At 34.9% G+C, this 24,551-nt stretch overlaps 2 protein-coding genes across 6 annotated transcripts; one reads left to right on the top strand and one right to left on the bottom strand.

Annotated features, from left to right (window-relative positions):
* Positions 1 to 250: 250 nt before the first annotated feature.
* Positions 251 to 24,225, bottom strand: LOC111081486 (calcium/calmodulin-dependent protein kinase kinase 1). 5 transcript variants are annotated; one of them, XM_022377567.2, is made up of 8 exons: positions 22,752 to 23,368; positions 4,587 to 5,686; positions 3,893 to 4,247; positions 1,422 to 1,609; positions 1,114 to 1,347; positions 939 to 1,054; positions 765 to 870; positions 251 to 700 (listed from the first exon to the last, which is right to left on the bottom strand). In XM_022377567.2, the coding sequence occupies exons 2-7, from the start codon at positions 5,586 to 5,588 to the stop codon at positions 768 to 770; spliced, it is 1,998 nt and encodes a 665-aa protein (XP_022233259.2). In that variant the 5' UTR covers positions 5,589 to 5,686; positions 22,752 to 23,368; the 3' UTR covers positions 251 to 700; positions 765 to 767. The 5 variants fall into 5 exon arrangements, with proteins under 5 accessions (XP_022233259.2, XP_022233258.2, XP_022233256.2 ...); XM_022377566.2 differs by having other exon boundaries at positions 759 to 870; positions 22,752 to 23,365; XM_022377564.2 differs by lacking the exon at positions 22,752 to 23,368 and adding an exon at positions 23,418 to 24,225 and having other exon boundaries at positions 759 to 1,054.
* LOC111081487 lies at positions 7,634 to 9,052 on the top strand. The gene has a single exon (XM_022377568.2). It carries the CDS (start codon positions 7,736 to 7,738, stop codon positions 8,825 to 8,827), a length of 1,092 nt encoding a protein of 363 aa, XP_022233260.2. The 5' UTR covers positions 7,634 to 7,735; the 3' UTR covers positions 8,828 to 9,052.
* Positions 24,226 to 24,551: the final 326 nt, after the last annotated feature.

Below are 24,551 nucleotides of genomic sequence, written 5' to 3' on the forward strand. Positions count from 1 at the left end.
AGGTTTGGTAACATTAGCCCAAACCCATAGATTTAATGAGCGATGCCTTAACAAATAATTTTTTGATTCAAAGCAAAATCGTAAAACCCAGCACGCAATTCCCAGCGGTAAGCTGTAATACAAGGGCAACTCTAGCTGTTTAATACCCAAATAGCAAAGTTCTCAACCAAGGAATTAAGTTAGTGAAAACCTCCCTAAAAAAAAAATACAGTAAAACCAAAAAGCTCATAAAAAAAAAAATGTCATCAAACCATTTCTAAGCCCCAAATCTAAGAAAGTTCGTTTTGTTCCTTGAGGAAAAATCGTGTTGACTAGTGTAATCAAAAGTGCATAGCTTCAACTTTCTTAGCAAGAAATTATTAAATCATAAAATATGAACTAACTGTCCCATTTAAGGAAATTAACAACATTTTGTTCATACTTGGAACCCGTTAAAAATAACTCAAAACAAAACAAAAAACCTATGGCTAATACCAATTATAACATTTTCAATAAAAGCTATTTATGTATATTCCATTGCAACTGTGTTGCTATTTGTATGCTATGCTCGTTACAGAAGTCGCATCCGTGCCAAATTAATGACAAAAGAAAAACAAATCTAAGTAAAATAATTTTACTGCATTAAATCTAAGTATCTTCACTAATTTTACTTGTAGAATGTTCGGTTAAAGATGGAAGTAAAGATTCCGTGGATGGTTGCCTGTGAAAAATTATACATTTAAATTTAACATTCTTTTTCCACGCTTAGGAGGACGTACTTATACCTGTCAACTGACATATGGTAGGAACCCGGAGCTGAGTTTGATCGTCCTGCGCGTACAAATCTTTCTAATCGAGAGCCGCCTGGTTGTAGTGCCTTGCCAGATACCCCTTTTATAAATGGATTTCCAAATGAATGTTTTTTTAACATTGTTTTTATTAATATAAGAGTGTCCAACTTTGGAATGCTGCGGACAACGGAGTTTATATCTTCTTCATCAACTTGTACTAGACAGCAGTTTTCTTCTTCAGTGGGCAATGGGTAATCGCCATTAGTGGTAACCCAATCATTTATCTAGAAATATATAAAAAAATGTACTTTCATGATACTACAGAATTCGATTTTTATAAAACCTTTAGCTCTGGCACTGTTATTCTTTGAGTAGCATCTTTTTCCAGCATGTGCAAAATGCAGCGTTTCAAATTTGAGCTAACTGTTAATTTTTGTGGGAACACTACGGGGTCTTTTTGTATTCTTTCATAGAGCAAGGGAACAGAATCTGCTAAAAAAGGCACATTGCCAAAAATTAAGGAATACAGAGTGGCACCCAATGCCCAGACATCTGATGCTCGTCCGCAATACACGTTCTATAACAAAAAAAAACAAGTATTGTACAATATATACAGATTCTAAGAATTATGTTAAAACCGATTGTGTATACCTGGCCTAAGATGAGGGTTTCGGGGGCCCTGAAGGCAGGGGTTCCACCTGTAGATCCATTGCTCATTATAGCATCTTGTCCAAGAAATTCATTGCAGACACCAAGATCAGCTATTTTGATGTGTCCAAACTCCGTTAACAATAAATTTCCAGGCTTTATGTCCGCATGGATAATTTTTTGATAGTGTACTGTAAAGTAAGCGATAAAATCAGAGACCGTAATCAGTAAGCTATATTTAAAAATCATACAATAATAATTCAATTTTAAGTTTTATGGATAACACTACCCGACACGATTTCGCTGCTTCGAACCAGACCAACTTTGAACAATATCTTAAACGACGCCGAATTAATGCACCTATACACAAAAAAACGAGAAGGAACGTGTGAGTCTTCTGGGGACGCGACTCTACTTATAAATTTTTTTTTAATTTTAAAATTAAAAACAAAAAATTTACCTTTTACATTTTTTTGCTACATCTGTTATCTACATCTACATATACTATGTATATTCTACATATAACATGTAGATTATACATTAACCATTTATATTCTACATCTCCTCCGCTAGGGGTTGCTCGCGCACTGAACGCGGCAGAGTGTGCGAGCGAGAAAGAGAATGAGAGACCGGCTCTCTGGCTGAAGTAGGCGGGGAACCAACAGAAAATTAATTTCTTCATTCTGGCTATAATTATAACCCGATCTGATTCAGATTCGACAGTCTGGTAGATATGGGCATTTTCTACGATACTGTGTTTTTAGTTTTATCGTATCTTTAAAAATGTGCCTGCTACAGATTTTCGTCTTTTGTGGGGGCGGAAGGGGGCGGGGCGAAATTTTGAAATACACTTGTAGCAGTGGGATATCACATAAGTCTGGAAACCAAATTTGGTTGCCCTAGCTCTTATAGTCTCTGAGATCTAGGCGCTCAACAAGACAGACAGACGGACAGACGGACAGACAGACATGGCTATATCGACTCGGCTATTGATGCTGATCAAGAATATATATACTTTATGGGGTCGGAGACGTTTCCTTCTCTGGGTTACACACATCCACTTTTACCACAAATCTAATATACCCCTTAACTCTTTTTTGAGTACGGGTGTAATAAAGGACATAGGATCAATTTTGTTTTCGACTTCCAGTTTTTAAAGTGAAAATTTCGTAAAAAAATACCACACAAAAATCCTAATATTTACATTTGAAAGCTTAATATTTCCTAAACTGTAAGCTAAAATCACAAGTTGTTCGGGTTTTATTCATAGATGCATTTCTTAGCTTTTCAGAATTTCAAAGTTCATTACAACCAAACCAATAAGATAATTAAGTTATGTGAAAAAAGGAGTGCTACTTCTGAAAAAGTTTCAAAAAAACCAAACTTCAAAAATTCTTAAAAATAAGTTCTGCTAAAGGAAAAATACAAAGATTCTTAAAAAACAGGTCTGCCGTAAAAAAATTTAAATTTAATTCTTAAAAAAAATGTAAAGCTTTCAATCTATCAGAAACAGTTGGTTTGGTTCGAAAAGTTCAGTTTTGTCGAGTTGTGTAATCATTTTTTTTCAATGAACCAAACCGACATTTCTGATAGATTTGGGGCTTTACAATTGTTAGCTTGAGCTTTTTTCAGAGGTAGCACTTCTTGTTTATTTGAAATTTGATTTTCGGAAGGTTTGTCAATCAATTTTAGAAAAGCCGTTCATCGATTGGTTTTGATGAACAATACCTTAAACGACGGCTTATTAATAAGCACAAAAATATAAGGACACAGGATATCAATTTTAAAATTTTTCTTGCGTTTTTAAAATACTCTAAAAAATGATTTGCATTTGAAAGCTTTATATTTCCCAGACGGTGAGCTGAAACTACAAGGTTATCAGGTCCACTTTATAGCTGCATTTATCAGCTTTTTATAATTACAAGTTTTATGAAAAAAAGAGCGCTATCTCTGAAACATGCCTTTAAAAACACTTTTTTTTTTAATCCTTAAAAATAAATGTTCTTTCCTAAAAAAACCATAATTCCTTTAAAAAAATTAAAGCCTCAAATCTAACAGAAAAAGTCAGGTTTGATTTCTTGAGGGGCATCAATAGTATACATTTTTTTGTGTTGCATAAGAAATTCGTATTTTTATCATCCTTTTCAGTATCAATGCCAAATTACGATGTGTTAATAAGGCGCAGTGAGCAGAAGAATGGTTGTGTCGGTTGTGTGAGCGAGCGAAGCGAGTGCGCAGGGGCTTGCCCTCTAGTATAAAAATAAATAAATAAAAAACATAAATTTAATCTTCAGCTAAACCCACATTTTCTTATTCTTTCTTATCTCATTATGGGAATTTGTAAATTTGTAATTTAGAATTTGTAAACTGTGCATCGAATTGTGCGGCTTGGTGTGGTCAGGTCAAACGTCTAAAAACCGTGCGCTTGGTAAACACGTTTATCCGAATGTACCTTTTCTCAGAGACAAACTTACAATATTCCAATCCGAGTAGTGTTTCTCGAAAAATACTCCATACGCGTTCTTCTGACAATGGATTGTCTGTTGGAATTCTAAGAACTTCGCCTTGTTTTACCAATTCGAAAACCATATATAAGGAGTCCTCAATCGGGTCATCTAATACTTCCACTAGCTTGACAACGTTGGGATGATCAAGCTTCTTTAAAACAGCGATTTCTCTGTAAACACGATCCAGCGGAGAAGTTGTTTTCTTAGGACCTCGACGCATTAGCCCAGCTTGGCGCAAAAGTCGCTTCTTTGAAAGAATTTTCATCGCATAATGGGTTGAATCTTCTTCAGAATAGGCCAATTTTACAAGTCCATATGAGCCCTACATAAAAAATTTTTGTTTAAATTAATAACTGCTCACACGAAAAAATACCCTTGCAGATCGATCGTTTCTATGTTAGCTATAAGATTTGTTTGGGATATGTTTTAGCCGATCTTGGTTACAGCTAAGTACCAGATAGTTTAAAGGGTCTAGTTTACATAGTGACAAGGAGACGTATAGCATACATATGTATGTAGTCTGATCGTTGGGATCTTTCTTTGTAATCATCTTTTCTAAACATTAAATACTGGCTGACAATCATATGCATGTACCTTCTGCACGGGTATACAAGTTGTTAAATAAAACTACATTCATGGCAAGTAATAAAAATGTGATTACCTGTCCAATTTGGTCCATTAATTTGTATTGGTTTAATTGAAGAAAGCTTCCCGATTTTTCTATTGATATTCTCCGTGATTCGCGGAGAGGAGGTCGCCGTCGATTTGACCGAGGACTGCCAAATGGACTGCCATACGGACTATATGGAACATTCGGATAAATAGGTCGAGTTTCAATTGATTGAAGATTCAAAGAAATATGGGGCCGCTGTGCTAAACATGTAACCTCACACGTAGACTTATCGAGTTCTTCGCCGTTCAAATCTAACAAGTGGTCGATACTCTTTGTTAGCTGAGATACAGAGTCTGAAGCTTGCGCTGGTTGGGTTTGATTATCATTGGAGTAGTTTTCACTAATGTTTGGTAACAGGCGAGATTGTGCTAATTGGAAGCTATTTGTCTCATTGTATAATTCCAACGATTGTGATTTCAGAAACATTGGTCGTGAATAAACGCATTTTAATTGTGGATATTCTGATTCAGGCGTTTTTTGGAGACTGTTAATATCACTTTGACGAAGATCACAGCAATCTTTTGATTGAACTACCTCATGCAATCTCATGCTACCTTCTAAGTTCTTGCCCAACTGCGGCCGCCTACTATTAGTTACTGAATTTATATCTTCAGTTGGAAAAGTTGGTATTATTTTATCATCTACAATATTTCGAGTTTTGGGCTTAGTACCACTTGGATCCTGACATTTTCGCTCACTCATGGAATGCCGTTCTGTTGATTCCTTAGATTCAATGTTAATATGTTTTAATTTGTTGTGCGGTATTTTCTCCTTTCCCATTTCTTCGAGTCTTGTGTATTCACAACCATTCTGTGCTTTATCCACAATAACGTAGTCCTCGTCGTCCTCGTAAAAAGGCTGAACTTCAGGTCCACTTTCATTACTCGCCGCCCCGACAAAAGCAAGAACATGTTCCTTCTCTGGTTTCTTAAGATTCCGAGCTGATATTGTTGATTGTTGTACAGCGTCCATTTTTTTAAAACAAAACATCAGAAACTGATGGTCGTTTTTGTGTTAATCTAATACATTATTATTTAAGTCATCACATGGGCTTGGTATTTACTGATTGCATTTCATTTTGGTTGAACCTGGGCAGGAATGATTGTTGAAAAATAAAAGCATTAAAAAATATTCTAGCATAATTTCATAATTAAATTAAAACACACTGTAAGCCCGAAGTACCCTGGCAGGTCGATCGTACCTGTAAATGCCAGATACATACAGTACGATATAGTGACCTGATTTTGTATTATTTTTGTATTATTCATTTTTCCCATTTTCTCAGGAGCGCTTTCAACTGGCTATTGATGACGATCAACAGATAAATACGTATACGCCTTTTTCTGGCTGTTAAATATACCTATGTATGAACATAATTTACGTAGACAGAATAAAATGTAATAAGCAACAGTGCTCCACGAATACCGGTAAAGCAATATTCGACGCAATTGTTCGCTTTTGGACCGTGCACTGTATTTTTATTTTACTCTATAGTTTCAATCACAAAACTCAGAACTTGAATTCCGCTCGTCGATTAAATATGTATTCATTACATACAAATTGTATCCACAAAAGTGTTATATTAATTGAACATGTATGAATTTAGATGTGTAACAGACAAAAAATAAAACCAAATAACAAATAACACTAGTCAACACGATTTTTCCTCAAGGAACAAAACGAACTTTTTCTTAAAGATTTGGGGCTTAGAAATGGTTTGATGATATTTTTTTTTTTCTATGGCAGAACTTTTTTTTGAAGAATTTTTGAAAACTGGTATTTTTTTTTTAAGCGTTTTTCAGAGGTAGCGCTTGTTTTTTTCACATAGCTCTAGTATCTTATGTCTGGTTGTAAAGAACTTTGCTATTTTGAAAAGGTAATTAAAACAGCTAGAAGTTAGGCCCAAACACTTTGTGATTACAGCTTACCGTCTGGGAAATATAAAGCATTGAAATGCAAAAATGATGATTTTTGTGCGGTATTTTTTACGAAATTTTGACTTTAAAAACTCAGGACTCAGGACTTTAAAAACTGCCCATTGGGAACAAAGGAACGCGATCAGGTACCAAATGTACAACCCTTGTTCGTTTGCTTTGTTCCCAATTGGCAGTTGGGCCCGCAACCTTCCAAAAGGTATTTTTTGTTCATTTTTTCCATATTTTAGGTTTGGTTAACGAATTTTAGCTCCAAAGTCTCTACATAAATTTTAATGAGCGATACCTGGAACGACGCCAAATTAACGCACCTATACACAAAAAAATAGAGGACACAAGATATAATTTTTTTTCGACTTTTCCTGAGTTTTTAAAGTCAAAATTTCGTAAAAAATACCGCACAAAAGTCATCATTTTTGCATTTCAATGCTTTATATTTCCCAGACGGTAAGCTGTAATCACAAAGTGTTTGGGCCTAACTTCTAGCTGTTTTAATTACCTTTTCAAAATAGCAAAGTTCTTTACAACCAGACATAAGATACTAGAGCTATGTGAAAAAAACAAGCGCTACCTCTAAAAAAAGCTTAAAAAAAATACCAGACTTCAAAAATTCTTCAAAAAAAAGTTCTGCCATAGAAAAAAAACCATAATTCTTTAAAAAATTTTAAATCCCCATATCTATCAGAAAAAGTCGGTTTGGATCCTTGAGGAAAAAAAAGTTCGATTTTGTCGAGTAGTGTAATTTTTTATTTGGAATGCTGAAATCGCTGGAGAATAGAATGTGTTTACATCTTTTAATTTATTTGTGCTATTTATAACCTTTTTTTGTTTAAATGAGAAAGAATTCCTTATTCGAGTATTCCGGCTATAAAATACCCCCTACTCAACTGACCCGAATTATCCCAACAAGGCGTTCACAGTTAGAGAATTGTATTTTTATTATATATAGCCTTTTTCCCTTCGATCACGACCCTATGTTAAAGTAGATTATTGAATCAAAAGATATGAAGCGGTTCTTTGTTTTGGGTTGATGCTCTGATTTGCATGAACTCAATATACCCTGGCTCTTTACGAAAAGTATAAAAAGCTCATAACATCTGCGATTTATCAATCAGCTCTCTTTTACTTTACTTCTGATTCGCGAACGTTTAGTGTATCTTGCGCATTATATTTACTAAAAAGATTTGTATTATATTTGGTACGATGACTTTGTTTTTTTCAATGGCTATCGTCTATAGCTATTTTTTGTGGTTCGTTCAGTGTCAGAACGTAAATAGCATCCGACACCTGTCAGAAAGCAGCCAAATGCCACAGACTCGTACTATTCGAGGAGAACAAATACCATTGGAGTTTTATGAAGTCATCGAAAGATCGGATAATAGTAAGAACGAGCTGCAACATCGATTGCATCACTTTTTGGAAAATCTTCAAAAGAATCTTACCACGTCCACGGTATTTAGAGACTTTCAAACTACTGCATCGAGATCGGAAAACTATGCCAATAAGATGACTGAATTATCAACATTTTTTCATGATGCTTCCAACTCTGTTGGTAAATTTGCCCAAGAAAGCGAAAAATTCTATGATGTAATTAAGAACTCAAGCTATGCATTGTTGTTGAAATTACGACAAGTCCCCGCAGCACAGCCCACACAGGTAAAGATTGTGCTAACAAACTATTTTTCGGAAATGGAGTTTTTTCATATTATGTTTTCCGAAATTGTGGACGAAGCACTAGAATACACTGTGGGAACTCTGCTCGCTGTTCAACGAATATTCCTTCATTTCGCCGATGTTCAGAGTTTCATACTACACGACTGGAAACTGAAGCTTGACTTTGAGTGCTCCAAAATGTACATGGATTTCTTACAATATCATTCTGCGCAGGTATTTAAATGCGCGGCTGGCCACGAATTGAAAGTCGCTTATGACGTGTACGCTATGACAAAGATAAACTCAAAATATATAATGAGGCAGCTTGAGTTCCGAATTCAAAGACTTTTCAACTGTTTTATCTTCAAAAGTTACGAAATACGATGTCAATTTCTCCAAAACGCCGAGAAGGATTTTGAAAGTCTCTTTAGTAAGCTCGAAGAACTAGAAATGTATCTGGATATAAAAACTAAGCAAGGTCGAGCTTCAGATTTGAGATTCCACCGACAAAGCAATAGACGGTATGATGATGTCACAACAAAATCGACTGAGCTTCTCAGTGATTGCCTACCGAACGACTTTCCCTATAGTCAAATAAAATCGGAATTAAGATCTTGCTTTTATTTATTTGATGGAAAATGAGTAATATATTATATGCCATAATACATACAAGAATTGGGTCTAAGATTCTTTGTTTTTTGTAAGATAGTCACTTAGGTAGCTACTCAGTCTGAATGACATCTTTATTTAACAAGAATTCAGAGATTTTGCTTAAAATCTTTGTAAAATGAGTACGAGGTTTCAAATTTGCATTAAATGTAATACGATTCGCTTTGTTGCACACTTTCAAATGAATAAATATTGTTTCTTTATAAGTATTGACGTTTGAACTTTTATTAGTAACTGAGCAGGGTGCAGTGATACCTCGCCATTACATAAAATAGCTGAAAACATCTGCCCAACGAAATCTAAAGTCTGAAAAAATAGCACTACTCGACTAAATCCAACTTTTTTTTCTCAAGGATTCAAACCGACTTTTTCTGATAGATATGGGACTTTAAATTTTTTTAAAGAATTATGGTTTTTTAAACCCGTACTAAATAAAGAGTTGAGGGGTATATTAGATTTGTGGTAAAAGTGGATGTGTGTAACGCAGAGAAGGAAACGTTTCCAACCCCATAAAGTATATATATTCTTGATCAGCATCAATAGCCGAGTCGATAGAGCCATGTCTGTCTGTCCGTCTGACCGTCTGTCCGTCTTGTTTGTCGGCTGGATCTCAGAGCCTATAAGAGCTAGGACAACCAAATTTGGTTTCCAGACTCAAGTGATATCACACTGCTACAAGTGTATTTCAAAATTTCGCCCCGCCCCCTTCCGCCTCCACAAAGGACGAATATCTGTAGGCACATTTTTAAAGATACGATAAAACTAAAAACACAGTATCGTAGAGAATGCCCATATCTACCAGACTGTCGAATCTGAATCAGATCGGATTATAATTATAGCCAGAATGAAGAAATTTTTTTTTAGGTTGCTTCCCCCGCCTACTTCAGCCAGAGACCCGCTACTCATTTTCTTTCTCGCTCGCACACTCTGCCGCGTTCATTGCGCGAGTAACCCCTAGCGGAGGAGATGTAGAATCTAAATGGTACATGTTTAATTTACATGTTAGATGTAGAATATACATTGTATATGTAGATGTAGATAACAGATGTAGCAAAAAAATTTTTTTTTTTATTTCTAAAATTGTAAAAAAATGTAAGCTCAGAAATGTAAATACTGACTGAGTACGGGTGCGTACTAAGAAGCGACTCACCCGTTCCTTCTCGTTTTTTCTATGGCAGAACTTTTTTTTTAAGAATTTTTTAATTCTGGTATTTTTTAAAACTTTTCTCAGAGGTAGTGCTTCTTTTTTTCACATAACTCTAGTATCTTACATCTGGTTGTAAAGAACTTTGCTATTTTGAAAGGATAATTAAAACAGCTAGAAGTTAAGAAAAAAAAATTATCATCAAACCATTTCTAAGCCCTAAATCTTTAAGAAAAAGTTGATTTTGTTTCTTGAGGAAAACTCGTGTCGAGTAGTGTAGTCGGCCCATCTAAGAAAAAATAAAAAATTTGGAATTTTTCTTTTTTATTTGTTTACATAATCTTTTTTTCAGCTCTATATACTTTTTTCGAAATTTCTCCAATTTTTGTATACCTTCCAAAAAATAGGATTTGTCGAGGTCGTCAAATTAGGCATTTTTTGTGAGATGATTTCATCATTGGACTCAAATCTCTTTCCGCCGAGCCATCTATTCTGGTTTGGAAACAAGAAATAGTCACAATGTGGAAAATATTTTTTTCTTGGCCAAATGCGGTCCTTTATTTTTCAAATCCTCATTAAATCGATCCAATAAGTTGGCATTATATTCGCCATTGGTTGTTTTACCCTTTCTGAAGGTAATAAATGTTGTTAATACCGCGAGAATTCCAAAAACGTTCGCCATGACTTTATTGGCTGAAAACCCCACTTTGGCCTTCTTTTGCCTAGAATCACCCTGAGGAACCTACTGTTTCGACTGCTTTGGTTTCTGGTGTGTTGTGGTGGATCCACTGTTTATTCACGCTTACGAAGCGGCGAAAAAACTCGTTCTTATTGTGGTTAAACAACGCCAAACACTTCTTCGAAGTTGTCACACGAGTGTGTTTGTGATCGATTGCGAGCAAACGCGACAGCCATCATGCGCAAAGAGTTTTCGTACACAAGTGATCTATTAAAATTATAACCACTTAGCCATGTGGTTTCCTATGGATTCCAAAATATCTTGGAAATTCAAATTCGGATCGGCCAACACCATTTCGTGACTTTTTTCAATTTCTTCAGGTGTAGAAAATCAGCTGACAGAAAATACTAATCGAATAAAATATTAATGGGTGGTTAAAAATGTGTTCTTTTTGGGCCGATTACTTATCAGACCGCCCTCGTATGTATTTTCCGCGGCCCTACCGGTACCACCAACTTACCAAATTCCGTGTCATTCACAATTCTGAAGATACAAGACAAGCAAATACTTTGAATCATAAAAACTACTAGTGTGTAGATCTAAATTGGGCCCGGATCAGTATTAAAGTCAGAACAAAGAAAACAATCAAAGACGCGCACGCTCTCTAGTGTGATTGAGAGAGATTTCATGTCCGGTATGTCCAACCACATTGGATTACTGTATTTGGAACACTTTCATATTGATGAATTAAGGCATATAAGGAATCTGAGTTTCGGGTATCTTAATGTCGAGGCACGTGTGGTTTTTATTTTGTGTATATTAGGGCTTGTCAATTTGTATGGGACAAAAAAAACGTGATAAGGGTCCACCAGAATCGGAATGTTGGGCTCAATTCTGATGCATCTTTTTACAACAAATGTTATGGATATTTATACCCGTACTCAAAAAGAGTATATTGTATTTGTGGTAAAAGTGGATGTATGCAACGCAGAGAAGGTAACGTTTCCGACCCCATAAAGTATATATATTATTGATCAGAATCAATAGCCGAGTCGATATAGCCCTGTCCGGACGTCCGTCCGTCTGTCCGTTTCGATGAGCGGCTAGATCTCAGAGACTATAAGAGCTAGAGCAACCAAATTTTGTTTCCAGGCTCATGAGACTTACTGCTACAAGTGTATTTCAAAATTTCGCCCCGTCCCCTTCCGCCTCCACAAAGGAAGACATCTGTGGAAGGCACAGTTTTAAAGATACGATAAAACTAAAAACGCAGTATGGTAGAAAATATCTACCAGATTGCCGAATCTGAATCAGATCGGATCATAAATATAGCCAGAGTGAAGAAATTAATTTTCAGTTGCTTCCCCCACCTCCTTCGGCGCTGATGACCTTCTCGCTCGCGGAGAAGATGTAGAATCTAAATGCTACATGTAAAATCTGCATTGTTAGATGATTGTAGAAGTAGATAACAGATGTAACAAAAAAAAATGTGAAATGTAAAATGTTTTTAAACTCTAGAATCTCTAGAACTGTAAATTCTAAATGGTACATGTATAATCTGCATGTTAGATGTATAATATACATTGTAGATGTAGATAACAGATGTAAAAAAAAAGATGAAATGTAAAATTTTTTTTTAAATTCTAAAAAATAATAAGCCCAAAAATTTTTATACCGACTCAGTACGGGTATAAAAGTAGAGTCGCGTCCCCAGAAGCAACTAACACGTTCCTTCTTGTTTTTTTTTTAATTTTGACGAAAGCAGCCGAACAAGTCATGTATTGTGGCTTATTTGAAGTAAGCACACTTTTCTTCTTTGAAAGCCAAATGCTAAGTGGGTCCACGCCTACTTTTATTTATTGCATAAGAATTGTGCCCAACATGATCGGAAGATGTGTTACTTTTTTTTAATACCTTAAATTTCTTAAAATACTAAAAAATACTGCAGCCTGAAATCTTCTTGCTTCTCAGCGGGAGGAATTGATTTTAGACCAGGGCCCTGGAGCCCTGAAGGGGTCGGCACACAGACATTCTCATGTTTTAGTGCGTTTGTTTTCGGTGACAAAAGACACGAAGGCAAATACGTCACTTATTTCTATGCCGCTGCGGCAGCCGAGCAATTGTGCATAGGGCACACGAATGTTTCTCTGCTGGGCAGAATAACGAAACCACACGAAGTCTTTACGCTGTACGTGTGCCGACTGCGCTGCCCGAAATTTGTTCCTATGCACAGTGCATACGACGCTACCGGCCTCTGTTTTAGATACATAGTTTCTGGTAAAAGATTATTAGAAATCTTCGTAGATTTCGATTCTGGAGGACGCTTCTTGCGAAAAAAAATTGACCCGCCTTCATTTGTAATGTTATAAATATTAATATGAACATTCTTAATCAAATTTAGTTTTAAACGCAGATATGTTTTAAGGTGTTTCTGTTTTTATAATATTTTTAACAAATGAATCCAATACCGAAACTGTACACACCTCGCCATTTGAATAGGACACCCCATTAGGTCAGTTTTCTATCATCGACTTCTTCCAAACCAAGAACGTTAGAACTTAATTTCTTGTTTAAATTAAAGTTTATTTTATTATTGTAATATGATAAAAAAAATATTTAGTTATAAAGCTGTATGTATCTAAAAAATAATAAAAACGTGAAAACGGCGAATTCAGACGTCTTAAATTTGCGCCACTTGAATAAGACATACATATTTACATTTAGTTTGATCGTTATCTTTGCAAAATTAACACTTATACTTCGTTGATCGAACTTTTTGGTTACTTTCGACTTATTTATTTAATAAATACTTAAAATGGGTCGCGGTAAAGCGTTAACCGATGTGTAAAATGGACCAATAAAAGCATAAAGGGTAGCTGGACTATCTATTATTAAAATAGCTAAAAAAAAATCGATAGAAGCCTAATGAGTCAAAATATTAAGGGTGCGGCCTTTTATATTTTTCCCATATTTTGGCTCACAGAGTTCATACAGCAGCGGAGAGGCGACGTACTATATATTAAGAAAATCGTCAAATTCGCACGATTCTTTGGCGAAAATGAAAAAAAACGCCAGTCTAACAATAATTCCATTTAGAAGGCCCTGATGAATAAAGTTATTATTTTCACGATTTTCGAAAAGAAACCCATATTTGGATAGGCTCCATAGCAGAGTTGGAGGTGTGATGGTGTGCCCCCGACAAGATTAAATTTTTGTCAACCAGAATGGCTGGCTTACAGTTGCTTTTTGAAAGCGGCTTTTCCACACTTCCAAAACCATTTTGGAGACCTTTCATTGGCTTATCTAACGTTGATACGTCTATCCATACAGCCCGGATTGTTAAAGCTTTTATTAAGAGCCAAAACGTGCAGCTATTAAGATGGCCGCCTTCCTCGCCGGATTTAAATATATTCGAAAATGTTTGGGAACGGTTGACACGACAAATATATGGATCAGGTAAACAATATACAACTATACTCGAACTAATCCATGCTATCGAATCAGCTTGAGGTTCGTTTTCGCTCAGTTATTTGGAGCAGTTGTTTGATTCTTTTCCAAACAAGATGTGTCAAGTTTTGGAAAGGAAAGGTTAATCCAAAAACTATTAAACTAAATTTGTATAAGTCAGATACATTCTAATTACACTTATCGACAAAATTTAACTTTTTTCCCCACTGTGGCCCAAAATGACTTTTTCTGATAGATCTCGGGATTTACAAATTTTTAAAGAATAAAGTTTGTATGGTTCAGTTTTCTTTTAAGAATTTTTGAACTTTGCTATTTTTTCATGTTTTTAGAGGTATTTTTCAAATCTATTTTCTATTTTATTTTTCACACAACTTAAGTATATAATATATCTGGTTGCAAAGAACTTTGCAGTTCTGAAAAGCTGACAAATGCAACTATAAATCCGACCCAGACACTTTTTAGCTGCAGCTTAACGTCTGGAAGACATTAAGCTTTCAAATTCAAATTTGAAACGTTTTTTTGCGGTATTTTTGCCCGAAATTTAAACTTTAAAAACTCAGGAAAAGTCGAAAAAAAAATTCTTGGCATGAAGTTTTGGCATTAGATAGACGCATTAATTAGGAGTCTTTTAAGGTATCGTTTGTAAGAATCGATGGATAAACGGCCGTTACAGGCGTTTGACCAAAACGACCTGAAAAAATACCGTCCGGTACGTTGCTGGTCCAACTTCCCATAAGTAGCTGAGATATAGGATTTCATGCTTTAACCCATACAACTATCAGTAAATTTTCAGCCTTTTCAGTAAGTTTTAATAAAATAAAGAATTTTGTTTTCAAGTGTTATGTTACTATTTTTAAGATTGGCATTACTTGGATCCGTTGTTCCATGCAACGAAGACATCTCCTCTTTTTTGCGTTTTAGTGGTGGTATTTTCTCTAAAGGAGGAGCAGGAAGCGTAAAGCCTTGACCAAGCTCTTTCGGGTAACCCCATTTTATGGATTTTTCGATTCTAGTTATTTTGAATGAACAAAAGAAACATTTAGAGCCTGAATCTCTGGTTTTCTCCACAGCATTGGAGTAAAAGTAACTGTCCACAACATTTACAGCCCAAATGGATACGAACAGGTACGGTATATATCCGAGATATATCAATGCCTAGGACTCAGAAATACCAAAATTACAGGTCCTTTTTGTTTCCTGCAATCTCATATTAGCAGTTGGACTAGAAACGTACCGGACGGTTAAAATGAGTTTTGAGTCGTTTTGGTTAAACGGCTGCAACTTGGCCGTTTATCCATCGATTCTTACAGACGATACCTTAAACGACGCCTAATTAATGCGTAAGGTAAAAGTGGATGTGTGCAACGCAGAGAAGGAATCGTTTCCGACCCCATACGAATTTTTAAAATCTGGTATTTTTTAATGTTTTTTTTCAGAGCTAGTGCTTCTATTTTTCACATAACTTAAGTATCTTATATCTGGTTGCATAGGTTGCAGCTCTGAAAAGCTGGCAAATGCAGCTATAAATCGGACCCAGACACTTTGTATCTGCAGCTTAATGCCTGGAAGATATTAAGCTTTCAAATTCAAATTCCATTATTTTTAGCGGTATTTTTTTTTTAAATTTTTACTTTAAAAACTCAAGAAAAGTCGAAAAAAAAATTATTCTTGGCCAACATTTTTAGTTTTAGATAGACGCATTAATAAAGCGTCGTTTACGGTATTGTTCATTAAATCTATGGATTCCAGGCATTAAGCTGCAGATACAAAGTGTCTGGGTCGGATTTTAAGCTGCATTTGTCAGCTTTTCAGAACTGCCAAGTTCTATGCAACCAGATATAAGATACTTACGTTATGTGAAAAATATAGAGCACTACCTCTGAAAAAAATCATGAAAAAAATAACGGATTTTAAAAATTCTTTAAAAAAAAATTACACCATAAAAAAAAATAAAGTACTACAAAAATTTTTTTGATCCCGAAATCTATCAGAAAAAGTTATTTTGGTCCACAGCCTAAAGAAAAAGTTCAATTTTGTTGAGTAGTGTTACCATTGACAGTTTCGCCTTCTCTAAAGAACAATTTCCCATTGATGCTTTTGGGGCAAACATCGGTCGAAACAGTTAGTTTTTGTTTCGATGTGACGTGATCCATGGTTAAAATTGTACTAAGTTGACGTCAATCGGTTCACAAATGTCAAAGCTATTCAATATTTACACGGGGTAATAAAAGATGGCACACCCTGTACATATACATAAATAGCTTGGTTGTTGTTGTTTATTTAAATAAGAATTTTAAGAAAATCAAAAGTAATGTTTGTGTTCTCACTCTCAAAATGGACAGATTTTCATTAGCCTCCTACGAGTTTTTAAACGTTTAGGTCATTTTATATAAATAATTGTTTAAAAAGCATGCATTTCAAAGTGATTGCAGTATTCTTATCAAGTAATCCACTGACCTTATATATACTATACGTATGTACATAAGTATAATATAGATACATACAATCAGTACATCAGAATGGCAATGTGTTGATAACTATTTATAAACATTGTGCCTCAAAGTATTCATAATGCTCTTATCATTAAATCGTAACTAAGCTGCACGTACAGACTATTCAGTTGTTTATATTGATCTAGTGCAATGGGATCCGTATTGAAAGCTGCGCTAATTTTGAAAATATTTATTTTCTTATACGTTGCGTTTCTGACTATTGTTCGGCTGAAGGCAGCTAAAGAAAAATCTTTTTTCAATAAAACAAGCATTTCTCGGAATAATGGCACTGATGCAGCTTTCGAGATATTGAGGGTTTTGTCTGAATTGAAAGCGGCTGTGCACAGGTTAACTTTATGTATAAGCCTTGAAAAAAATCAAGGTAGGGTTGAGCTGGACGATCTTATTGTGGATGTATTGAAATTACTTGGTGATATCGTAATGGAGATTGGAAACGTGGGTACAGTCATTGTTGAGCAGGTTTTTCCCACCTTTGGCCTTGATCAACTGAAAGACGCTCAGAAACCATTTGACTCTTTGACTAAAGGAATGGGAAGAACAGTCCACGGACTAAACGAAAGTCTTATGAATCAATCCGAAAACTTAGAGCAATGGACTGCTAATATCAAAGATCACTTAAGGTACTTCAACCAGACTCAAATATTCAGTACTACCTGTCAGATTGTGGACAATGTGATACAAATCAGTACGATTGAGTTGCACAGCTGTTGCAACATCACTATGAAACCAATGCTTTCTCTTTGTCATAGCTTTCGGGTTCTTTTGGGAAGCATATTTGGTAATATGGCAGACGTGCTTCACAGGATGCAAATTTGCATTGAAGATAAACAATCATATCTGGAGTATATGACACCATGCTTTCAATTGGCTTACGGTGAGGTAATAGAACTGATCGAAACCACAATGCACCTGAGGCGAAAATTTAAAAGGCTATTGCAGCTAAAAATATTATATTCCAAATGCTGCCTCTCCTTAGCTTTTGTGGAACCTGATGAGACGAATAATAATTATACTGTGTATATATGAATCTTGATTCAAAATCGAAGAACTCTGTTGTAATAAAATAAAAGGAACAATTTTTCGAAATCTGGTGTGTTTTGCCTTTGTATGAAATACTTTAAAACTTTCAACTTGCTTTGTATGTATGTATGTACTACATAAACTCCCCGATATTTAAATACGACACATTAAAAATATTCTCAAAATCACTAATATTTACAGCACACATCTAAAGAAAACTTTAAATCCGATTTTTTTTTAATTCTCTATTTGGAACGAGAAGGAACGTGTGAGTCGCTTAAAATTTTAAAAATTTAAAATTGTACACTTTTTTTAACATCTGTCATCTACATCTAACATGTTTATTCTACATCTGAAATGTAGATTCTACATCTTCTCAGAGAAAGGTCGTGCACTGCATTGGGCAGAGTATTCGCGAGCGAGAAAGAGAATAACACTAGTCAACACGATTTTTCCTCAAGGAACAAAACGAACTTTTTCTTAAAGATTTGGGGCTTAGAAATGGTTTGATGATATTTTTTTTTTTTTCTATGGCAGAACTTTTTTTTAAAGAATTTTTGAAAACTGGTTTTTTTTTTTAAAGCTTTTTTCAGAGGTAACGCTTGTTTTTTTCACATAACTCTAGTATCTTACGTCTGGTTGTAAAGAACTTTGCTATTTTGAAAAGATAATTGACGCAGCTAGAAGTTGATGCCAAACACTTTGTGATTTCAGCTTACCGTCTGGGAAATATAAAGCATTGAAATGCAAAAATGATGATTTTTGTGGGGTATTTTTAACGAAATTTTGACTTTAAAAACTCAGGAAAAGTCGAAAAAAAATTATATCTTGTGTCCTCTATTTTTTTGTGTATAGGTGCGTTAATTTGGCGTCGTTTAAGGTATCGCTCATTAAGATCTATGGAGACACTTTGGAGCTAAAATTCGTTAACCAAACCTAAAATATGGAAAAAATGAACAAAAAATACCTTTTTGAAGGCGGCGGGCCCAACTGCCAATTGGGAACAAAGGAACGCGATCAGGTACCAAATGTACAACCCTTGCTCGTTTGCTTTGCTCCCAATTGGCAGTTGGGCCCGCCGCCTTCAAAAATAGAGGACACAAGATATAATTTTTTTTCGACTTTTCCTGAGTTTTTAAAGTCAAAATTTCGTTAAAAATACCCCACAAAATTCATCATTTTTGCATTTCAATGCTTTATATTTCCCAGACGGTAAGCTGAAATCACAAAGTGTTTGGGCTCAACTTCTAGCTGTTTTAATTACCTATTCAAAATAGCAAAGTTCTGTACAACCAGACGTAAGATATTAAAGTTATGTGAAAAAAACTGTCGCTACCTCTGAAAAAAGCTTAAAAAAAAAATACCAGACTTCAAAAATTCTTCAAAAAAAAGTTCTGCCATAGAAAAAAAACCATAATTCTTTAAAAAATTTTAAAGCCCCATATCTATCAGAAAAAGTCGGTTTGGATCCTTGAGGAAAAAAAAAGTTCGGTTTTGTCGAGTAGTGTAATTAGCGTCAGCAGCGCCGGAGGAGGTGGGCTATAATGGGCTACTCTGGCAATAATAATAATCCGATCTGATTCAAATTCGGCGATCTGGTAGATATGGTCATTCTCTATCATACTGCGTTTTAAGTTTTATCGTATCTTTATAATTGTGCCTGCTAGAGATTTTCGTTCTTTGTGGGGACGGGGCGAAATTTCGAAATACATTTGTAGCCGTGTAATATCACATGAGTCTGGAAACAAAATTTGGTTGCTCTAGCTCTTATAGTCTCTGAGATCTAGGGGCTCATCGAGACAGACGAACGGACGGACAGACGGACATGGCTATATCGACTCGGCTATTGATTCTGATCAATAATATATATGCTTTAAGGGGTCGGAAACGTTTCCTTCTCTGCGTTGTACACATCCACTTTTACCACAAATCTAATATGAACCTTCACTTTTTTTGGAGTACGGGTGTAAAAATAAAGAACATAGGATTTTTTTTTTGAATTTGTATACCATTTCTCAAAAAAAAATAAAGGGGTTATTGTCTAGTTTATAGCTGCCATTCTTAGCCTTTCAGAATTTCAAAGTCCATTACAACCAAATTTAGGATACTTATGTTATTTGAAAAAAGAGAGCTACCACTGTAAAAAGAATATAAAAAATACCAGACTTCAAAAACTCTTCAAAAAATAGTTCTGCAATAGAAAAAAAATAATTCTTAAAAAAGATTTAAAGCTCAGAAAAAGTCGGTTTGGTTCGAATCGGAAAAAAGTTCCGTTTTTTCGAGTAGTGTTATTAAACTAAGTGAACAAATTTAAAATTGAAAAATAGGTGTTTTTGAGTAATTTCATATAAAAGATCAAATAATGAATAAAATATTAAAGACCGAACCGAGCACCAAACATACGCGACTCAATTACGATTATAAAATTTAGACTTGAACTTCAGCTATTGCTACAATAATAACACGTGTTATTTATAACACTTTTTCTTTATTTGGGTTATAATAATGAATCGATCTGATCCAAATTCTGCAGTCTGGACTGTAAAGATACTCATTCATTCAGTCTCTGTGAATTGAACAAGAAAAAATCCTAACCTTAAAATAGTTCGAGGGGTCAAGAAACTTTCTGCGCTTCCCAGGCTGTTCGATTCTCCATTCCCAAAGCCCCTACAGCTAGGTTCGTACAAGCTAGCATAAAATATGGACCGGAAACCGAATTTGGCCGTGGGTTCCAAATTCCAACAAAATCTTACTGTTATCAAAGCTAGTCACGAGGGATTCATTGAAATCTGGTCCATATCCCTACAAAAATAAGTATTCACCAAAGTACCGGAAGGAGCACCGCCGTGATCTTCGTCAAAGGGAGACTAGACGATAGTGAGTGCATCAGAGTAACCGCCAATCCATCTGCAAGATACAGCGAGGAGGAGATGGAGACGACGCGACCAGGAAAACTATGCGGGTATAGCTCTAGGATGTACAGCCCCTGGAACGCAGTATACTGGATGCGGCTAAATAACGCAATTGATTGAATCGGACTATCGATTCAGTGTCCTGTGGAGGCCCTTGCAGTCCTTGAAAATGGATTTTTTACATCATATTATTTTAGATACATATGGCAAGTTCCAATCTGGCGTTACGTTACATTCTTACGACAAAATTTGGACAAAGGATTATTAGGATTTATTATTATTATTATTATAAAACAGAAATGGTTTTCAAGGTTGGGGTACAAAATTGCAAAACTCTGCGAATTGGGTAGGTATATCTGTGTACAAATTTTTTGTGAATGCATATGGAATATGAAGCGTTTATTTTCAAAGTCATTTAATGTAAAAACCTTTCCTGTTTTTTTTGCTATAAGTCCGCGGATACATCTGATGAATGTTACTGTCGGGACGTTACCAAATTCCGAGATAATAACAGCTTTAAAATATACTGTTAGCCGAGATTGGTTAAATTTGCTGTTAAAATGTTTAGGTAGTTTAATATGTTAGAAAGAATTTGAGGAGAAAATTTTTATCAAAGTTATCAAAGTTTTATATGCACCTATATACAAAAAAATAAAGGTCATAGGATATAATATTTTTTTTTACTTTTTCCGAGTTTTAAAAGCCAAAATTTCGTTAAAAATACCCCAAAAAAATCATAATTTTTGCATTTCGATGCTTTATATTTCCCAGGCGGTAAGCTGAAATCACAAAGTGTTTGGGCTTAACTTCTAGCTGTTTTAATTATCTTTTCAGAATAGCAAGTTCTTTAAAGCCAGACGTAAGATACTAGAGTATCGTGGAAAAAAGAAAAGTTAACTCTGAAAAAGCTTTAAAAAACATAACAGATTTCAAAAATTCTTCAAAAAAAAAGTTGCCATAGAAAAAAAAATTTAATATCAAACTATTTCTAAGCCCTAAGTCTTTAAGAAAAAGTTGGTTTTGTTCCTTGAGAAAAACTCGTGTCGAGTAGTGTAACATTTCTAGATTAATAACTGTTAAAAATATTCAGGTTAGTCGAGATGAACCATTTTTCTTGTATTTTTTTAGATAGTCTAATATTTAAAAAAGACTTTGTGCTATAAATTTTCTCAAGAATCATCTTTCATATATCCTATATATAATACTAATAAAAAAACATGACTATAAAAATACCAAAAAAGTTCACTTTTTTCTTATGGGAATAGGTGTTCACATCAAAGTTAATGAAATTATATGTCAAGAGGGAAAATTAGTAATCTTTCATTAAATTTAGAGAATAATATCGCGTCAGAATTATATGGAAATATGGAGGTCTCGGTAGACCTCGTCAGAGAAATGACCATATGTACATATTTATGTATGTATGTGCATCCAGAGGTACGCGACGGAAAATTGTTGAATCCAAACCGTTATTTACATATGACATTGGTGTAATAGACTCTAAAGATGCTTTTTATACCCCTGAAGAAAGTTATATAAGATTGGTCATAAGTTTGCAGCGACAGAAAATGCGGAATACGGCCATAATAGTTTTGTAGTCTAACTTTAAGGGTGTATAATATAACGTTCGGCGCGAAGAAACTATCTTCATTGTGCCGCATCAACATAATTATGCTTACATTTGAAACTAAAGTTTTTTACGTATTGCCAGAAGGAAATTTTTCAAAGCATACCCAATAGGAAGAATATCATATCGCTAGTCTATCGAGTCAAGGGTGTTAAATGTCCTTTCAAACGCTTATTGCTTATGAAAAAGTTGAAGTTTAATTTTAAAACCATGCTACAAAATAGCATTCTATAAATAGTATAAGCCTGGCACGCTGTTTGAAGTTTCTGTATCAAAATATTTTATCAAAAGGGCAAATGCTATTGACTCCCCCCTGAACCAGCTTAAATCGATTATTGAATAAATAAATATGAATGAATAGATACATATGAATGTATAAAGGATATGTCAAGAACATATAAATTCGCAACTGAAAATAATTGAATTAGTCCCTTAAAATCTTCAAAAAGAGAAAAATCTCATGAGCAAAATCTTTAGGGCTATTAGTCTGACCGCAGCTGTATATGTGTAATATAATATAAGAGAACAACTTACTAGATGTAATTCGTCAATGGTTGCGTTTCTGGGTTGGCACACAAATTGCGGCCTAAACACATGCATAAGCTTTTATTTATATACTTATGTACATATGTATGTACATACAAATGTAGGTAAACACTGACGTATGTAAATATGTAGTGCGCTTTAAAGTTGTGGCCGAAACGCAAGAAATCAATTCAAGCTTTAAAGTTTGTATACACCAGTAAGTACGTTCATATTTACATACTTATATATGTATGTATGTACACTTTAAAAACAACTCGCAATAAATTAATAAATGGAAATATACAAATATGTAGGTATGCCTATATTGTACTGCACACATAAAAAGCTGAGTTCGGAAGTAGTGATAACCCCGATTGACAAAGCTGCAGAACTTCTCACAAAACCGCCACAAAAATTATTGTATGTTCGGACTTGACTGTAAGCACGTTCACTAACATATGTGCATGTACATATATGTATGTTCACATTTTCACTAAACCGTATAAATACAATACACAAAACAAGGATAAATAGTAATATTTATGCATTTTTATACAATACACATGGAATATTAGAGACTCTAAGCTCGCCTATTTTACAGTTTTATTATTTCGTTGAAATTGTTTTTAATTTTGTTTGTTCAAAGTAAAGCTAATAATTTTGATAAAAACTAACCCCCTGGTCTTGCTGACACCTCAGAATCCAGCGCAAATAATACGTCTGAATTACGCGTGGTAGTTAAGCTTTATACCAAAATAAAATGAAAGCTATTACTGGCAGCTTTGAAAGCTTTTTCCATCAGTGTGTACAATGGGCGCCTAAAATAAAATCCTAGTTACAATATTTGAATACTCGTTTAAATCTATATACATAATTGTCTGGTCTTAGATTACTATTTGATTCATCATTAAGTGCTTGGTAGTATTTTCTTCACTCAGAGCAACGAGTTGCTTAGTATATGCTGAGACAAGCTTTTTGAAGCCTTATTCTCTAACATGCAATTCGTGACCACACATTTCCCTCTCACTCGTACTCAGCATCCCCATGGCTACGTTATACTCCTACTCTCAATAGGAAATTGACAAGAATAACGGAGAGCAAAATAAAATCTTATGTGCATCGTTTGACATTGGCAGCACTTGTTCATTGATTTTAAACGTTCATTTGAATTGTTGACCGTTTTCCGCAGTATTGAGCAAGACATTCAATGGTTCTGGTGGTGTCTCAATTTAATATAGTTGCACTTCTCCTGATGTGCAACACATATCTGCCTCATGTAGGAATTTGAGCGCCTGACGTACCGGCGCTCTTTTCTCCATTCCAATTGTCGTTGATTTCGTTCATCTTGTTCCTCTTGTGATTGGGATTTTTGCGATTGCGACGTGCTCGTACGCAAATTTGTATTATCTTGTTCGATTCGTTCGCATTTTCTTCCTGCTTTCCTATTTCGCTTTTTTGTTTTGTTTTATAAGTAAGACGTAAGACGGCCCCAATAGTAAATTTCTCAATATATCACACACCTTTCAAAATCACAAAACACACGTACAAATAAATCAAAGCATTCTTGATTATTTTACATTTTGTATGGTATGTTGAAAAATTTTTCATACAAAAATGCATCTTAAAAATCACAACGGGCCGAAACCGGTCTAAGTGTATCGGGTTCCTGGCGATCCCGACAGCCGCCTTAACTAGAGTGGACCGCCAACATAGCATGATGGGAGAAGAGGTTAAGATTACAGATCTTAAGATGAGGTCGGGTGTGAAATCGATCCACTGGCCAAGAACCGTTATTCGATTAGGGAAAGA

This window comes from Drosophila obscura, unplaced genomic scaffold (assembly GCF_018151105.1).
Source record: "Drosophila obscura isolate BZ-5 IFL unplaced genomic scaffold, ASM1815110v1 contig_109, whole genome shotgun sequence".
NCBI lineage: Eukaryota > Metazoa > Arthropoda > Insecta > Diptera > Drosophilidae > Drosophila > Drosophila obscura.